General features: G+C 33.4%; 2 protein-coding genes across 3 annotated transcripts in view; one reads left to right on the forward strand and one right to left on the reverse strand.

The window, feature by feature from the left end:
* Positions 1–4,391, forward strand: part of LOC117169394 (sialomucin core protein 24-like) — a 147,313-nt gene extending 142,922 nt beyond the window's left edge. For both annotated transcript variants that reach the window (XM_033355757.1, XM_033355759.1), the window contains exon 3: positions 3,822–4,391. In XM_033355757.1, coding sequence (XP_033211648.1) covers positions 3,822–3,916 — 95 coding nt within the window. In that variant the 3' untranslated portion in view covers positions 3,917–4,391. The remainder of the gene's footprint in view (positions 1–3,821) is intronic.
* Positions 4,392–4,991: 600 nt separating this feature from the next.
* LOC117169393 (tolloid-like protein 2) overlaps positions 4,992–17,444 on the reverse strand; it is a 519,229-nt gene continuing 506,776 nt past the window's right edge. Inside the window, exons 12-15 of the mRNA XM_033355754.1 lie at positions 9,404–9,695; positions 8,808–9,021; positions 8,281–8,531; positions 4,992–5,764 (exon numbers count right to left, since the gene is read on the reverse strand). Of these exons, the coding sequence (XP_033211645.1) occupies positions 5,603–5,764; positions 8,281–8,531; positions 8,808–9,021; positions 9,404–9,695 (919 nt within the window). The 3' untranslated portion in view covers positions 4,992–5,602. The remainder of the gene's footprint in view (positions 5,765–8,280; positions 8,532–8,807; positions 9,022–9,403; positions 9,696–17,444) is intronic.

The following is a 17,444-nucleotide window of genomic DNA, read 5'->3' on the forward strand; positions in this document are numbered from 1 at the left end:
GGGTGTTTTGTGAATGGTCCCATATCAGTTACAAAATTTTATTTTTTATTTACTTAAGATTCTTAAAAAGCAGATTATTGTTGTTACTATTTGAATTTCATTCTATTTTTCTATAAGATTCCATTTACCGCGTTTTCTGGACATATACGTCAAATGAATGTATAACATTAGTTTATGTTTATATTAAAATTCTATTTTTCAGTATTTCAATATATATTTTTTACATGAGATCAAGTAACTTAATTTTTAAATAACAGTAACATAACCATTTTTCTTTATTTTCATTGCTTTATTTCAATTAAAATATATTTTTTGAGAAACAAAACCTTACCACAAACTTTTAATTTGTTGCTACTTCTTTAAAAAATTTGAATTTAATGTAGATTTTGTGCTGACTTTGAAATTAAATCCAGATCCTCGGAACGTAAACAGTTACGGGCGTATGAACCTTTTCCGTTGAATTTTTCTGTGTGATAAAAATATTTTGAAAATTGTTTTTCTAATACAGAGACAAGGTTGAGCTAAATATTTAACGGAAACTAAAAAGAAATTTCGCCCTTACACGTTAAAATAAATGCGTTTCCTGTTAAAAGTTTGCGGACCGTTGAGCAAACGCTTAGAAAAAAAAACTTCTGCGTATAGTCGGACAATTTATGCGACGCAGTTTTATAACCAGACATACGAAGAAATTGTTTAACAGAAAATCAATTACTTCGATAAGTATTAGATTAATTGTAGTTGATTGTTATAAAACACTACAGTGGGAGTCCGATACTTGAAGTCGATCGGTCCTCTCTTTCTACCATGTGAGATAGATGATCCGAATGTGTTCCAATAACAGGTCTTCGTTTTTAAACGATCAAACTCTCTCTATCTGTGTCTGCCCAATACTTCTTTTTCGTTTTCTGTGTCAAATCATAGAGCCTGTTGACGAGAGCCCACGACAGTACCATCAATTGAGAAGAAAATTGAATTTTAGTTAAATATTGGCAAGAAATCTTATAGTAAATAATTAAGTTTAAACCTTAGTAAAACATGTTTTATTCAAATGAATTCACTGCTCTTTTTCAGTAACATTGCTCCCATAAGTTCGAGGAACTACTTCGCTGCATATATTTGTGTGTCAGATGGCGCTGTTCTCAAGTTCACAGACAAGGTTACTCAATCGCACGAAATAATTCAATCAGTGAATCAGTCCCATCGGCTTCAATTGGCTTCAAGCATCAGATACTCACTGCTGCTAGACCTGAGCTCGCTACCGTGCTTATTCACGTGTGAATCGCGCTTCGAGTGAAGTGTCGAAACGTCATGACGCAGTTACACAGCTAGGCTATTAGAATACAGCGCCTTACTGTAACTATACTTTTCTACCCCTAAGTGAGAGCCCCCCCCCCCCCGAAGCTCCTCTCTGGGATATTAGCGACGCGACGTCAATTCTCGGAAACACTGTATCAAGATTGGACTTTATTGTGTTTTTGGTTGAAAATTGGTCTCTTTTATTTAAAAATTTACTTATTTTGCTCAAAACTAGACTTTTTTGATAAAAAAATTTATTATTTTTGTTGTAAAATGCATATTTTTGGATTGTAAATTCGATCTTTTAGTCAAAAATTCATCTTGAAAATTCATTTTTTCTTGGAAAATTTCTTTTTTCTTGATTGAGAATTAATTGTTTTGACTGAAAATTTTAATCTTGCATTTTTTGTTCATTTGCATTTTTGTGTTGAAAACTTAATTATTTGCTTGGATATTCACGAATTTTACGTATGTCTTACGTAATTTCTCGATGACCCTTTATAAAACTTTGTACAACTTACGGCTCTAAAAGTATTTACAATAAGGTTGTTACGTACTTAAAGAAAAATTTATAATGGTCCGGGAAAATGAAAACTTGGTCAGGGAATAGTCAGAGAATTTTGAAATTCTGTTTTGTAGAAATCCAGTTATTTCAAATTTTATTAGGGTTCGTACACAGCTAAATTTGGATTTTGTAATACTTGATTAATTTTATTTTTTACTACAAAAATTACATTAATCGTAAACCTACTGATTCAATGGGAAATAAATTATTGAAAAAGATCAGTATTTGGAGCTTCGAAAATGTCAAAATAACGATCGATTACAAATTTTAGGTATTCGTATTAGTAATTTAATTTACAGGACGCATTAATTAAACAGTTTATTCAGTAGGTTTGAAGTTCATTAAATTTCTTGCAAAGAAAACTACGTTGACCAATTAAATGTAGCGTTTTTAAATAAAAAACACCAACTTAGTCGTATCCAAATGCCAAACCTCAAAACTGCGATTTATTAGCAATTTTTATCTCATCAAAAGATTTTCATCTCCGAAAATATGGAAACCACCTACTAAAGTATCAATTTTAAAGTGAAATTTGTTATACCTGAAGATCAAAAAATGTGAAAGAAGGTTCAATTTTGGATTAAAGAACAACAATTAAACTTGGGGGCTAAGATACTTTTGCTCATGTCCAATATACATTCTTATTTTGCTGAATATGCCTGGATTTTGCTTAAATAAAACTTAAGGTTAATAAATCTTAAATTTGTGTTAGTTTTATCATGCAGAATGTGTGTTGTACATTCTGCTAGCAAAGTTCATATGATTTCAACACGATAATTTTCGAGTCAAAATTATATTTTTATATACCTCAGTATTATACATTTATTTGCAAAATATACCCTTCGCCTCCCTAACTCGTTTTTTCGAATGAAATGTTTATTTTATTTAAATAGCCGCAGTTGGATTATTTTTATTTGACATGCGTAAAATTAATTTGATTAGTGAAATAAATTACTTAAATATTTTTCAACAGTCTGAGTGTTGTGCGGGATGAAAAATAATCCATTACATTGGTTATTTAAATAAAAAAACAAAACATTTTATTTAGAAAAGTGGACTATTGAAAAAAAAATTTTTTGGACCAGCCTAGTGTGCACATATCTTAAAAACAAGTCAAGAATTCCGACGTTCGTGCAATATTTGCTTCAACATATGCACTTTTAGGGCCACAGATCTTTATACTACCAGAACATAAAGCGTGTGTTGACACAACTTTATAAACAGTATCTCCATGTGAGAGAAGCTATCACTTTACCTTGTTACGGTTGCAAGAAATCCACGCGATTTGGGCATCGAATTCTTGAAAAGGCTTTTCGCGCATGCGCGCTGATGGTTCCAACTTGCACACAGCAAGCTGCCAGCAGGCTTGGCCTAAGACCTTCTTTGTGAGAATCCCTTTCTAAACTCACATAGGTAAAATAGCACCGCGAATTGATAGATTTTCTCGCACGGCGAGTCTGCGCTCGAAACATTAAATGCTGTACTTCTTCAGAACAAGACATACCATGCTTAAGATGCATGCATTCTGGCTCGGATAGCAATACAAAAAATCTGATACAACGCATCAGACATGTTCATACTAATGTGCAAACTTGAGTTTTTCTCTCAGTATAGAATTATAATCAAGACAAGTTTTTTATTATCAAACTTTCTTTTTTGCTAAAAGTTCTTTTATTATTTTTATTCATGAAGTTTTTATTAGAATTGTAAAACCATATTATTGATGAAAAGAACGCATTAAGCTTGCATATTACAATTATTTTAATAAGTTTTGTTTACAATAACTTACACATATTTAAACATACGTTTAAAAATAAAGTAATTTGTGAAATTATCTTACAAAGAAAATTGAAAACGTATTCCATTTTTATTTGATCACTAGCCGCTAATAGAAAAATGCTTCATTTTGGTGAATTTGTTTCAATAAAAGCTCTTTTAACTAAAATTTTTTTTACTTCAGGTGGCATCATTCTTACTACCTGCTTTGTGGGAATTGGTGCTTTCTCATGGAAGTTCTACAAGGCCTGGACGGATCGCAGTTATCGTACTCTGTGAACCTCGGGGAATAGTGGAATGAAAAATACTTCTTCTACCATTACTTTTATTACAACTGTATACTGTAGATAATTACTTTAATTGGAATAATATTACGTATTTTTTATATCAGTAGTTGTAAAATATTAAGTGCTCTTAACACAGCCATGTGAAACTGCAGATGTGCGGTTCAATTACCTTTGCAAATACGATTGTCCCACACCTATATTTACAATCTACATATGTGAGTACTTATACTTTTTTTTTACATTCTGTATGCACGCATTCTTAAAAGCACGAAATCTCCTCGAGAAGTGCTACTATGAATCTCGAAGAGTCGGGAATCTCTTTAATTTTACATTGATATGAAGTTTAGTTTTATTGAGGAAATGTAAATGTCATATAATTATGATGATATTATACTGTTTACTGTTGTGATGTAACTGTATTTCAAATGTACAATAAAAAAGAGATCTGATAAACTAAACCTTTGCTCCGTTTTAAACTTTTGTTGTTCATCATTTTTGACAAGGATTAGGGTAGAGTTTGGAGGCATCAACCACCTATGATTATGAATAAACTGTAATCTTTGTAGCAATAAATCCACACTTTTATCATTTGGAATTATCCCGAAATTTAATTTGAAGAATATAGACTCCTCTCATTAGCTTAAAAGAGAATCTGGTATAAATATTTCTTTTCAAGAAAACGAGTGCATTTGTTGGAATAAGGACCAATTTTATTATGATATATTGGAACACTTCTACTAGGATATTTACAGCCCACCTAAAAAGTGATGTGAATTGTTCTAAAATACCACCCGAGTCTTACGTATATTTCTACGTGAATATCCAGGTAGATGTTTTCACGTTGGAAACGTACAGCACTAAAGTGTATACAAAACTAGTGGCGAGGCAGAAGGAAAAGTGTGGGATCGCACCAATAGTATGCAGAGGAACTCAGAAATATCGATTTTAAGAGCTGAAATGGTCCATGTTTGCCATAATCGATAAAAGACCATAGAGCTCAGAAGCTAAGATTGAGAGATTAGGTTCTTCTTAATTAAACATGCGCATATTAATATTAGATCGCAAAATTCATTATTCACAGTTATATTTCATTCGCTTTCAAAGCTTCTTACATTAATTTTCATACTTTATTGGCAAGAATGCTTGAAGTAAAAACGATTGGAAAATAACCCTTCACTAAATATATAGGTAATGGTTTTCTGTCAAAGTGTCTAAATCAGTCTTATCAGAATTGAAATTGTTAAATTGATCTTTGGTTCTTTTTTATTTATTATGTCCCAAAAATTTCGCGTACAAAGTCCCTCGGAAATTTAACATAACTTCATAAAACATAAGGACGGGGTCCTTTTTGTGCATTTCTTCAATCCATCTCAGTGCCCATAGTACTTTTTTGAACTGCATTGAAAGGAATCGGATGTTCACTTTATTCGATCCCGTTATTGGTGGAATTAAAATGGTGGAATGAAAAGGAACTCTAGAGATTAAAAATTTTCCATTCTTTTTAGCTCAAGCCTTTTTACCTGCATTTTTTACATTCATGTCCTGTGTTAAATGAATTATTTATTTCACATTTTTGCCCCTTGGATATTTTTTCTTGGAGTCTGACAATTCTATCAAATAAAGCCAGTCTTACACAGTTACTTAGAAAAAATCTGTTCCTTCTGACCCCAGATTTAAATCAAAGATTTCCATCTTCTTCTTCCTCTCCACCAAGAGTCTCCTCACTGTCTTGACGATCAATCGCTATAAATGTAGCAGCGAAACCCTTATTCGATATCGTATCGTCTGTCTTGAATCTCACAAGCAGTGCTTCGTTCATTGATATGATGTCGGAGGTATTCTGTAAATGAGTAAATAAATGTATATCTGCTGCGCGTCCACGTGTGTGTGCGCGCGTGTGTGTATGTGTGGGACCATCCGCGAAGAAAAGGATCTAATGCGAAAAAAATAAATTTTCATTTTCTTACGCCAATGCAAAGTTTTTAAGTCACCACTATTGGGTAAAGCCAAAGCCGACCAATGCGAGCGGATCTCACGGATACGGCGTCTGTAGGTGTAGTGATAAGTGGAGGGGGTGCATTTCGCAGACGCATCCCCACTACTCAAATGCTGGCTTACGGACTGTGCTACAATCGCCCATCCTGTAAAATTCAGCTTTGACGCATTAAGCTTCTTTCTTCGCGGTCGGTCATGTATATAACCTGTTTAAACTATTTTATATTGATATATACGAGGTGTTTTCTTTATCTTGAGACATTAAAATATCTCAAGAAATACGCATGCAACGAAAAAAATGTCTGTAATAAAGACTGTTTATTGTCGAGGGGGGAAATCGACTTCGCAAAAATTTACCCCGCATCCCATCCACCTGAGGCTAGAGGAAATAACTTTAAAAGTTCAAATGGAAACCTATATTTTTTATTGCAGGAATGCGCTTGTAAATGAGAGATAAAAAAGACAAACGGACGGTTTGTTTGGGTTTTTTAGTACGGGTTGATTTTTTAAGGTTTATTATGTTGCTTCAGTTCGTTTAGGTCGGATTTGGTATCTTAGGTATGCTAATTTGGTTTGGATGGGGTTTCTTAGTTTCTTCGATTTGGGTAGTTTGGATATACTGCTTACGTTCGTTCGGGTTGCATTAGTCGTGTAGCCCACGTTCGTTTCGGTTCGCCTTCTTGATTACGCTCATTTCATTTTGTTGTTTCATTTTGTTGAATTCTTTTTGGTTGGTGGTTCTGGTTGCGTTGGTTTGGGTTTGAATAACAGATTTGGTTAACCCATCCAAACCAATACAAGCAAATGAAAATGAAATAATACGCAATTAATACGAAATTAATACGAAATTAAATGAAATAAACGCAATCAACCAAGCGAACTTGAATGAACATAAGCAGCACACCCAAATCATAAAAATCAAAGAAACTAAGATACTCAATCCAACACGAAAGAACAGAGCAAAGATACAATATCTAACCCGCATTACCCAATCCAAAGAAACCTACCGTTTGTCTTTTCTATCTATAGTTTGCAAACGCATTCCTGGAAGAGTCAACAATTTGCAAAAAAATAGAAGTATCCATTACAAGTTTTAAAATTACCCCTCCTCTCCCGCCCACGGTTGGTGTGGTGTGGAGTAAATTTTTGCGGAGTCGCTTTTCCCCCTCGAAAATAAAGTTCTAATCACATATTTTTTTCGTTGGATGCGGATTTCCTAAAATATTTCAAGGGCTTAAGATAAAAAAATAAATCATTTCATCATCGCACCTATTTCCATGACCATGAGATAGATGGCTATAGGGTACCATGACAATATTATGAGCCTATGTGTTGACAGCGTCGTGTATAAGACTATTACCTAATGTGTCAAAGCTGAATTTCACAGGACAGGCGATTGTAGCAGAGTCCGCAAACCAGCATTTGAGTAGTTGGGATGCACTACACTTACCATTTACCACTACACTTTTAGCCGGCATATTCTTGAGCTCCGCTCGCATCGTGCCACTTCGGTTATAGCCAGTAGTGTTGAGTGGTGGGGCTGGTTTTCTTAGACCTATTGTTTCGTCTCCTCGTATGCTTATTATGTCTATGTTTGTCTATGTAGTAACTTAGAAACTACCGATTGACATAAGAAAATAAAAATCTATTTTTTCCGCGTTAAATCCCTTTTGTCGCGGACACCGGCTCCCAGTAGAACCGCGGTAATTCGCGCATATGGCCCACTTGTCATGACCCTGGGATGGGTAGACACAACATACCACGAAATCACAACTTCCCGAAAGTACCTCGGCATGTTTTTGGTATGACCGGAACTCATAGGGCCGTATTGTATCTGTAGAGATACTTCGTTAACGCTTAAGGAAGACACTTGGACAGTATGTGTTCTAAGTACTCTGAGTGTGGATCAGACGCTCTGAACCAATCACTGGTAACTCCTTAACGTGACATTCGGACATGGTGTACTAAGGTAGAGATGACATATAACTGGTACTCTAAACTGAAATGATCTGGAAGATAGGTAACAAGACCCTAGAAGAAAGCTTGGGCAACTGTAAGCAGAGTATTCGATTAAGATAAAAGTTCTTGCCGTCGGTGCTCTCGGAGGTGCGAAGCTATCACTGGTTTGTCAAAGCCATACCTACTTGTCAAAAACATGCCAAGGTACTTGCGGGATGGATGCAGAGGGTTGTCATCCTTGGGATTTGGTCGTTCCCTGTGCTCAGCCATCTCACGGCCGTAATACGTGGCCATAAATGTGATTTTCCGCTGCTCTACTGGGAGCTAGTGTCAGAATCATACATGGCATTTGATCTCACTGGGATATGTATATTTTTTTTTGTTGGAACAGTAAAAACTTACTGAGTTACCACATAGGCGGCCGAAACTTGGACTAGAAGAATCTAAGCCAGAATAAACTTCAACGAAATCGTAGTTGCAATCGGACTCATCTTCCAGATTGAAAGATATGAATGCCAGGTGGACGTTCTTTCCAATTGGAGCCTCGATTGCCCAATCACAGTCAGTATTATGGTCATAATTATGTGTGCCGTATTTAGCATGCGAATACAAATACTTTGTATGTTCGGTTGCAAGTAAATGCCCACCACAGGCTAAAATAAAACACCCTCAAGCTGTTACATATTATCGTTTTAAAATATTCTAATAAGCAATGTTTCATGGTCACTGGAAAGGCTGTCTAATGGGCAAGGGGACATGACTCGCGTTTAGGACGTACTAAGGATTTTTTGGGATGATTTTGCATGTGTCCCTTGGGAAAGTGATGTCTTGGATACAACATTAAACAAACATGACTGTTCCAATGACTGCTTAAGCATGTCCCCGCGCCTATTGGGTATGCATTTTTTATCAACTATTCGCGTACTCACCAGTCATATGTGTCGCTAGAAATCCCTTTCTTTGAACAGATGCATCGCTTTTAAATACCATATACATTTGACTTCCGGTAGCTAAAATAGGATGGGGCTCTTTGCTACCACAAAACCTTCCTAAAGTGAGACTGTCTGGTGAATCGCCATCGTAAATAGCAATGTGATCATATGCACATTCTTGATGAGGTTCCATTTCAAAAACTTTGAAAATCTAGAAAACCGTAAAGAAGCATTGTGTAAATTCTACTATTGTGTAATTTCTACAAGTATTGTTTTCTTGAACTTTTTAAAAATGTTCTGAGTACGTTCTTAGGAGCCGAGAATCAATCTGAACATATCTAGAGGACGCCTTGTGTCTTAAGGACGTTTTTAAGGTACGAGACGTCAATAAAACAAGAATTCTACTCTCGCTTAAGTCATTGGGCCGTCGCAAAGACGACACAAGTCCTCGAGGTTCCTGGTAAATTTTCAAATAGATATTTCTGTGTAAACTAAACGTAACAAAGTTGTGAACGATTTTTAATTAAGTGCGAATTGAGATAGAATGACAGGGTACGCAAAGATTGTTTTATCAACTACCCAGATTATTTTACCAGCTTTATTCGATGTCCCGGAGTAGTGCTGAAATTCCAGACGCAATCTTTACGACCCGGATAGTAATCAGGATAGTTTGGTGAAGTTATAGTACCAGCAGACGTGGTGATTTCATATTTGCAACCACCTTCCTTGCAGTCGTATCCGTTATCATCAAGAGTGAAACCATTGTGGCAGAAACATTGGTAGGAACCAACTGTATTTTTACATTCGTGCTGACATCCGCCATTATTATTTGCACACTCGTCCATATCTGTGAAGAATACTGCAGCGAAACCCGACTTCTGTAAGCTGCAATTCCAAAATTTTGTTGAAATGACTTTTTCGAATTAATTTGTTTATGCTTGAAAAACGCAGTGAGCATAGGCACATGAGTCATATTAAGGTGACTGAAAGCTTTGGGAAAGGTTTCTAGGAGGCCCTAATATGTCCGATTCCTGTATAAGGACGCCTGATGTCTTAAAAACGTATTTAAGATATAAGACGTCCACGGAACAGCAATTGGACAGGCATGGCATCTAATGTTCTTGTAATTTTCCCGTTGTTCCTACCAAGAGATCACAGTTCACAATAGTTATTTTTAAACAGCCGGCCCAGTAATATTATGAATCTTTGAATCCTTAATATTAAGTAATGCTTTAAGTTCCTGAAAAAAGTTTGAAATTTAAAGTGCTTGGCGCCCCATTACATTTTTTGGCCGGAAATTATTCAATGCGTGGTAATGTGAGCGAGCCTTGGATGAGATTTAGCGGCGCGGATTGTGTACCAGTTCTACACTGGCCGGAACGGAACCTTGTTAGAGAATTACGGGAGTAGAGGCGCAATGTCGCTGCCAATTCTTTTTCAGTCTCACCTAAGGTCACCGACCCAAAATTTCCGAACTTTGTTGTATCCTTAAACAGGTCGTCCTCCGTTTCTCCCGGTTCTTCTCGTAAGATTAAGGCATTGCTGAACAATTTAAAATCACGATTAAACTAACTCTTTAGATTCTCCTCATAGGATCCGAAAATTCATCGATAAAATCCTAAATATCAATTATTCTCCCCGTAGGATTAGAATATTTAATTATAAAATCCTAAATAATAAACCATTCTCCCGATCCCCTCCGTAGGATTCGAGAATCATTAAAATCCTAAAATATAAAGGTTTCTCTCGATTCTCCCCTTAGAATCAGAAAATTTAATGATAAAATCCTAAATAATAAAACATTCTCCCGATCTACTTCGTAGGATCAGAGAATCATTAAAATCCTAAAATATAAAGGTTTCTCTCGATTCATTCCGTAGAATCACAAAAGTTTTAACATTTTAGCAAAACCTATTTAAAATAAATTCTCCCGATTCTCAAAGTCGGATGAAAGATCAATCATTAGTAGCAAAAAATGAAGAAAAAAAACATATATTTTATCGTAAAAAATTCAATTTTGTAAGTCTTCTGTCCTGATCTCAATTTGATCGTTCCATTCTCCAAATCTTCATGCCGACACTAGCAAATTGACGGTTTCTCGATCTTGGGGACAACCACCTCCCAGGAAGCTCCATAGATATAAACGACTAGTGTAACTATGTAAACGAAATGTCGAGGAGTACCGAAAAAGTTCTGGGTCGGGAGTCTGGATGCCGCCTGCTCGACGAAGGAAGAAGAAAAAATGTAACGATTTTTGGATAGGACACTCGCAATCTTTAGCATGAGCTGCGTTTGCAGAATCTTAGGCCTCTAAACCCTTATATATAAGCATATATAATTTAAAAGAAAAAGTAGAAAAATTACCGCACGGTCCCACTTACATGGGTTGCCACAGGGTTCGATGGATTCACTACGACAGGCCGATGAAACCTTCGAGAGCACCTATCACAAGGCCCATTATTCTAACCACATATTTTGGTTATAGTCGCTGCGAGTAGCTTTTAAGATTGACCGAATATTGTTAGTTTCTCGAACTGTGTTCTTACTCCCGTAAGAGCAACAAAGATGGTCGTAAATTTATTTTAGGGCCGCATAGTGCCTGGAAAGAAACTTTGTTCCCGCGTAAGTGGAACAGCTAAATATTATGTGTTCTAGATGTTTAGCATCTGTATGACATGCTCTGCACCGATTGCTGGTAACATCTTGACGTGAAATGTGGTTAAGATATACTAAGGTAGAAATTACTCCAAGGGTTTCGTCCACCTGCTCCTCGACTTTGTAAAGAGACGTTTATTTGCATTTCATGTTGGTTTTTGAGACCATTTTTAGGAGAGGATCTCTTCCATTTGCAATGATGTAAGGTGTACCCAGAATAATTATGTTATGAATACATTGGAGATTTGGAAGTCCACGTCAGCCTTGACGGCGTGGAACGTATAATCGCGGAACGGACGAATTAATATTCAGGCTGTTGTGTATATGCATGATATTACTCGTGGCGACATCATGAACCATAATCTTGTGCTTCGCGCATGGAACGACCCCAAATGACAAGCATGTTAGTCGCAAATACCTTGTTTAACGCTAAAAGTTTGGAAGAAGAAAAGTATCCAAGAAGACGCTTGTATATGCTACACAGAGATTGCTTCACTGATATTATGTCTTGAATGCGGTTCTCAGGCATGCTTAGGTATAAATGGGTTTCTTCAGTGTTAAGATGTCTAATCTATTTTTCCAAGGGGACATCAATCTCTCGATGCATCTCCCTATGTATGGATGAACCAGCATGCTTTCCAAAACACAGATGATAAGTCCATAAGAGGTTGAATCGGAAGCTTTCCGGTAGTCAGCGTTGGTGGAATTCTGCGTCTTTTTAGACACACCTGTCAATTTGCAAGTTCTAGCGGCAGCTTGTTACACCATTTTTCGATCCACGTTGTTCGTCCATCTCTGTCTACACAGGCCCAATTTTTAGAACAATCACTTTGTTTATGATAGCTGTAAAGATCTTATACAATGCGTCTTTCAACAGTCATTGCGGAATTTGCGTCACCTCTTTGACAGTGATTGATGCACATTCCTTTTCAGGTGTTATGAGGCTGCCGAAAAGTTTCTTGAAGCGGATTATGTTCTCAGTGTCTTCCTCCAATTTTAGTGTTGGGATCTTGTAAACGACTTTCCAAAAAGTCTCTACCTTGCAGGGCTTGGGCTGATTTTTGACAGAAAGAGGGAGATCGCTGAGAAGGCGCAATGAGTCAGTGAGAAACTGTTTAAATGTTTACTGTGTGATGGTAGATCCTCAGTGTCGGGTGGAATTTTCGACCCTTTCCGTAAACGACCAACCAGATGTTCTGGAGCCAGTAATACACTGATCATGAGACGCATTCGGTCTTTCCCATCCAATCTTCTTATTCAGTTGATGCAAGCTACGTCCGAAATATCCTTACGCTTAGAGGCATCCATTTGAGCCAGATCTCGGGGCTTAAGTAGATCATGGATGTTAATATACCTCCTTGTCCTGAAGTTTGATTTTGTAAAGACTGATGCGAAACGTGCTTGAGTGTTTCTGATGTCGCAGAGTGTGGTTACGCGCCATAAAGCCTCCACGAACAGGAATGTTTGCGTCGTAAATGTCCAGCAAGTCATTCTTAAGTCAACACTTTAAATCATTGTGAACACTTTGACGATTCTTCGTTGTGTTTTTATCTAAATTATTTTCAGCAGTCCGAACTCTAGGGTGATCGGAACGCTTTGTCGACCGATAGTCGGGTGCTCTGCGCGATTGATCCTTTTGAACCGCACCAACAACTTTTCATTCGCTTCACGGTGTCATTGTTGTTTCCGCCAGCAGCTAGAGAAAGGGTTCGTCCATCAGTGTCACCAGAACGTGGGATTTTTCGGCCCACACCACTCTTCCATCGGGAGTGACACATTCAAACGTAGCGTATCGGTGAGTCGGCTCTGTTAAATGCTCCGAAGCCCAAGCTTCTGTAAAGTCGAAAATGCACGAGCAAGAACCCGAGCTCTTCCGAATTAAATTCTGCGAAGACCAGCCTCGTGTAAAGCTGAAAATGCACGAGCAGGAACCTGACCTCTCCCAACCTCACGGACGACGATCTAGCTGCTCCCTCAAATTTATTCAGGTTTTGAAATCACGAGTTACCTTAGAACCATTAGGCTTATTGCGAAGATTAGGAGACAAGACTTCTGGGTGTCAAATATTTCAAATTTAGTGCTGCATGCCTTGAGTCATATTGTTTGTAAACAATGGATTTTTGACAATTAAAAAACAAATTTTCGACAAAACAGTTAAATTTTCAACCTAAGAAATTGCTTTTAAAAATACATTTTTTAACTTAAATATTGTAGTTTATACTGAAGTTTGCAGTTGAAAAAATTAATTTTTAAATCAAAATAAATGCGATTTTTCAACAAAATTAATGAATTTTTATCTAAAACATATGAATTTTAAAGAAGAATAATTCGCCAACAAAATTATGTTTCAACAAAAAATTGAATAGATAAATTTTCAGTTGAAAAATAATTATCAACACCAAAAAATCAAAGTTTCAACATAATATTTAATTTTCCAAGCAAAAAATTTAATTTTCAAACAAATAATTTAATTTTCAAACCAATAACTTTTTACCGAAAACAGAAATTCCAAATTTTCAAAATCAATTTTAAAACAACAAAAATTTTTGTTTACAAAATAGATAAATTTTCAACGAAAAACGGTTACATTATCTGGTTAAAAAATCAATTTACAACTTACAATTTTTTAGCAAAATAGTTTAATTTCCAAAAAAAATAGATGGACCATTTTATAACCATTTTATACCAAAATAAAAGAAGTTTCATCAAAAAATTCATTTTCATCGAAAGAAATGAATTCTTGCTCAAAATAGATGAATTTTTAAACAAGAAGAATAATTTTCTACCAAAAAAGAAGAATTTCCGACTGAGAAAGGTCAATTTCCTACCAAAAAAAAATCCAAGCAAAAATGATATAGTTAAATTTTTAGTATTAGAAAATGTTTTTTCAACAACAAAAAATCGAATTTGCAACAGAACAGTTCAATTATCAACTAGAATAGCTATTTAAAAAAATTTATTTTTAAAATAGTTTTATTTTCAATGGAAAAAATGAATTTTCAACTGAAAAATGTTAAAATAAAAAAAATACACACAATCGTATTTTCAACAGAATTTTTGAACTAAAAATGGAATGAATTCTGAGAAATAATTTTAAAAAAAGATCACAATTTTTTAAAATTATTTCGTAATTTTGCCATTTTATATAATTTTAGAAAAAATAAGGAATTTAATTCTTACTAAGCCTTCTTGTGCAATTTTGTTGCACCATTTTTTTTATGTTTATGTTAGTTTGTAAAATTTGCTTTCAAAATTTAGTTAGTTTACGAGATATTCGGAAATTTTGAAAAAATAAAAAAATAATTAAAACTTGCAAAAAAATCAGGAAAAATTTGAATAATTCTTAAAAATTAGAAGACTAGAAGGTCTAAAAATATTAGAAAAAATAATTATTTTTCTAATAATCGTTTAAAAATTTTTAATATTTTTTTAATTACAAAAATGTACTTTAAAAAAAATTGAAAAAGATTTTGTAACACATCAAACGATTTCATAAAATTTAAAAGAAGAGTGAAGAAGATTTTAAAGCAAAATGTTTCAATTTGATAAGATTAAAAAGTTTTAAAAAACGTAAATAATCCAGTAAATTCAAGAAATGTTTAGAAGAATTGAAGAGATTCAAATCTAATCTGAAACTTAGATTTTTCAGAAATTTAGATTTTCAAAGATTTCAAACAAATAAACTTTAGAAGCTTTAAGAGAATTCCGAAAGATTTCAAGGAGACAAAATTATGTTTCTTAAAATTCCTGTGAAAATTTTAGAAGATTATATAAGTCAAGTTTTTAAAACCTTGAATGCTTTTTAAAAATTTTAAGAAAAATGTAGTAAGTGGAAAATATTTTTTTGGAATTTATTTTGTTTTAAACGTATCAGAAATATTTAAAAACTTGAAAAAATGTATCAATTATTCGTTCATATCTTCCAAAGTTCTAAATGTCCTAAACATCTTTCAAAAAGCATCGAATTTTTCTAATATTTTTTTAAATCTAATGAAATAAACAAATTTTAAGTCCTCTAGGTTATTTTTTGATACATCTCTTTTCATGCTATATTAGGTTATAATCACAATTTTGAGGATTTTAAGACAAAAAGCCAAAAAGTTATTAACTTGACCTCATTCAAAAGATTAATCATTAAAAAAAATTTTGTAAAATTTTCCTTTGAATGTGGTGTGGAAAGGAATTTTATTAAAAAATGTGTAGGATAAGAGAAATATCTATTTCTTCAACTTCAACTATAATTTGAAAGACGATTCTTCATGGTATTTTACTAACTAATGGATATATTTTTATAGTTTTATTCCTAAAATCTATTCCCTGAGGTCAAACATGGTACACAAATATCGTACAATTTAAAAAACACCAACTATTTACAGGGTTTTTTTCAATAAAAACCATTGTGTATCATATTTAAAAAAATTTTGGAAATATTTATAAAAGCATGATTGTTTTTAATTTAAAAAAAATGAATTTATAGAGAGTACAGTTTTATTTGAAATGTCACGACGGTTTTTTGTACCATGTTTGACCCTCGGCCAGAATCAAGGAAAAATAATCTAAAAATATGATCATTAGTTATTAAAATGCTACAAAGACTTACCTTAACAATTTTTTTTCTTTTTATAATCATGAAATATTTCTTCATAAAATAAATTTTGTTAGACTTATTTTACAATTATTTACAATCATTGTCCAATTACAATTATTTTACAAATAAAATAAAATTGTAAAAGCTAAATTTTGTAATTTTGATATAAGTATTTTAAGGCATTAAAGATTTTGTAAAGATTTCATATACAGTAAAATAAGTATTATTAGTTTATTTATAATTTTATATGTAAATAACTATTATAAGATTCTTAAGAAAATTGAAAAAAAGATTTTCGAATATATCAGATGTGTCAGAAAAGATCCTAGGATATTTTAAAGATATTTTATTTTTATTTTATAGGATTTTAAAAAATATTAGGAAAATTTCTTATATATTCAAAACGTTTTGAATTCTTCAGGATATTCGTAACTCTATCGAGTTTTTATCAAAAATTTAAAAAATCATTAAAAATGTAGAGAAAAATTTCCGTATAATCTTCTAAATTTTCTTAAACATTTTAGGAAACTATGCTTATTCTCCTGAAACCTTTCGAGATTCTTTTAAAGTTCCTAAAGTTTATCTTGCGTTTCTAAAACACTTCTAAAGTTTCAATTTTTTTGAATCTCATCAAGTCTACTAAATGCTTCCTGAATTCACTTGATTATTTACATTTTTTAAACTTTTTAATCTTATCAAATTGAAGCATTTTGCTTTAAAATCTTCTACACTCTTTTTTTAAGCTTTAGGAAATCGTTTGATGTGTTTAAAGATCTGCGAGAATTTTTTTAAAGTACATTTTTCTAAATAAAAAATTACTTAAAACTTTCAAACGATTATTAGAAAAATAATTCTGTTTTTCTAATCATGTCAGACCTTAAAATCTCTAATCTTTAAAAATTATTCAAATTTTTCCTGATTTTTTTTTTAATTCTGCAAAATTAAAAAAAATGCCTTTAAAGTTTTTCAGATGCTTTGAGAATATTTGAAATCATTTGCAATGTTTTAAAATGTTTAAAAATAATCTTTTCAAATTAATTATTGGAATTAAAAAATTATGTTAATTATTCCTTTAAAAATCTTTACAAGTTTTGATTGTTTTCGAATGGTTTCAAAATTTTTGAATATCTCTGACACTTACTCAAATTTGAAATAATTATGTTCCCTAATTTTTCTAAAGTTAAGTAATATGGAAAAATTAGAACATTTCGCTTCAAAATATTTTAAGTACTTTTTAGACATTTTAGGAAATAATAAAAAAAGTTTTGTTATCTTTTTTCAATTTTCTGTTAGAATTCATTCCAAAACAATTGTTTGCATTTTTTCCTAAGGAGTTTCTTTCATTATCTTTCATTATCTGAAATTCCTTCGTTTATCGACTTTTATTATTA

The sequence above is a fragment of the Belonocnema kinseyi genome, chromosome 3 (genome assembly GCF_010883055.1).
Source record: "Belonocnema kinseyi isolate 2016_QV_RU_SX_M_011 chromosome 3, B_treatae_v1, whole genome shotgun sequence".
Classification (NCBI taxonomy): Eukaryota; Metazoa; Arthropoda; class Insecta; order Hymenoptera; family Cynipidae; genus Belonocnema; species Belonocnema kinseyi.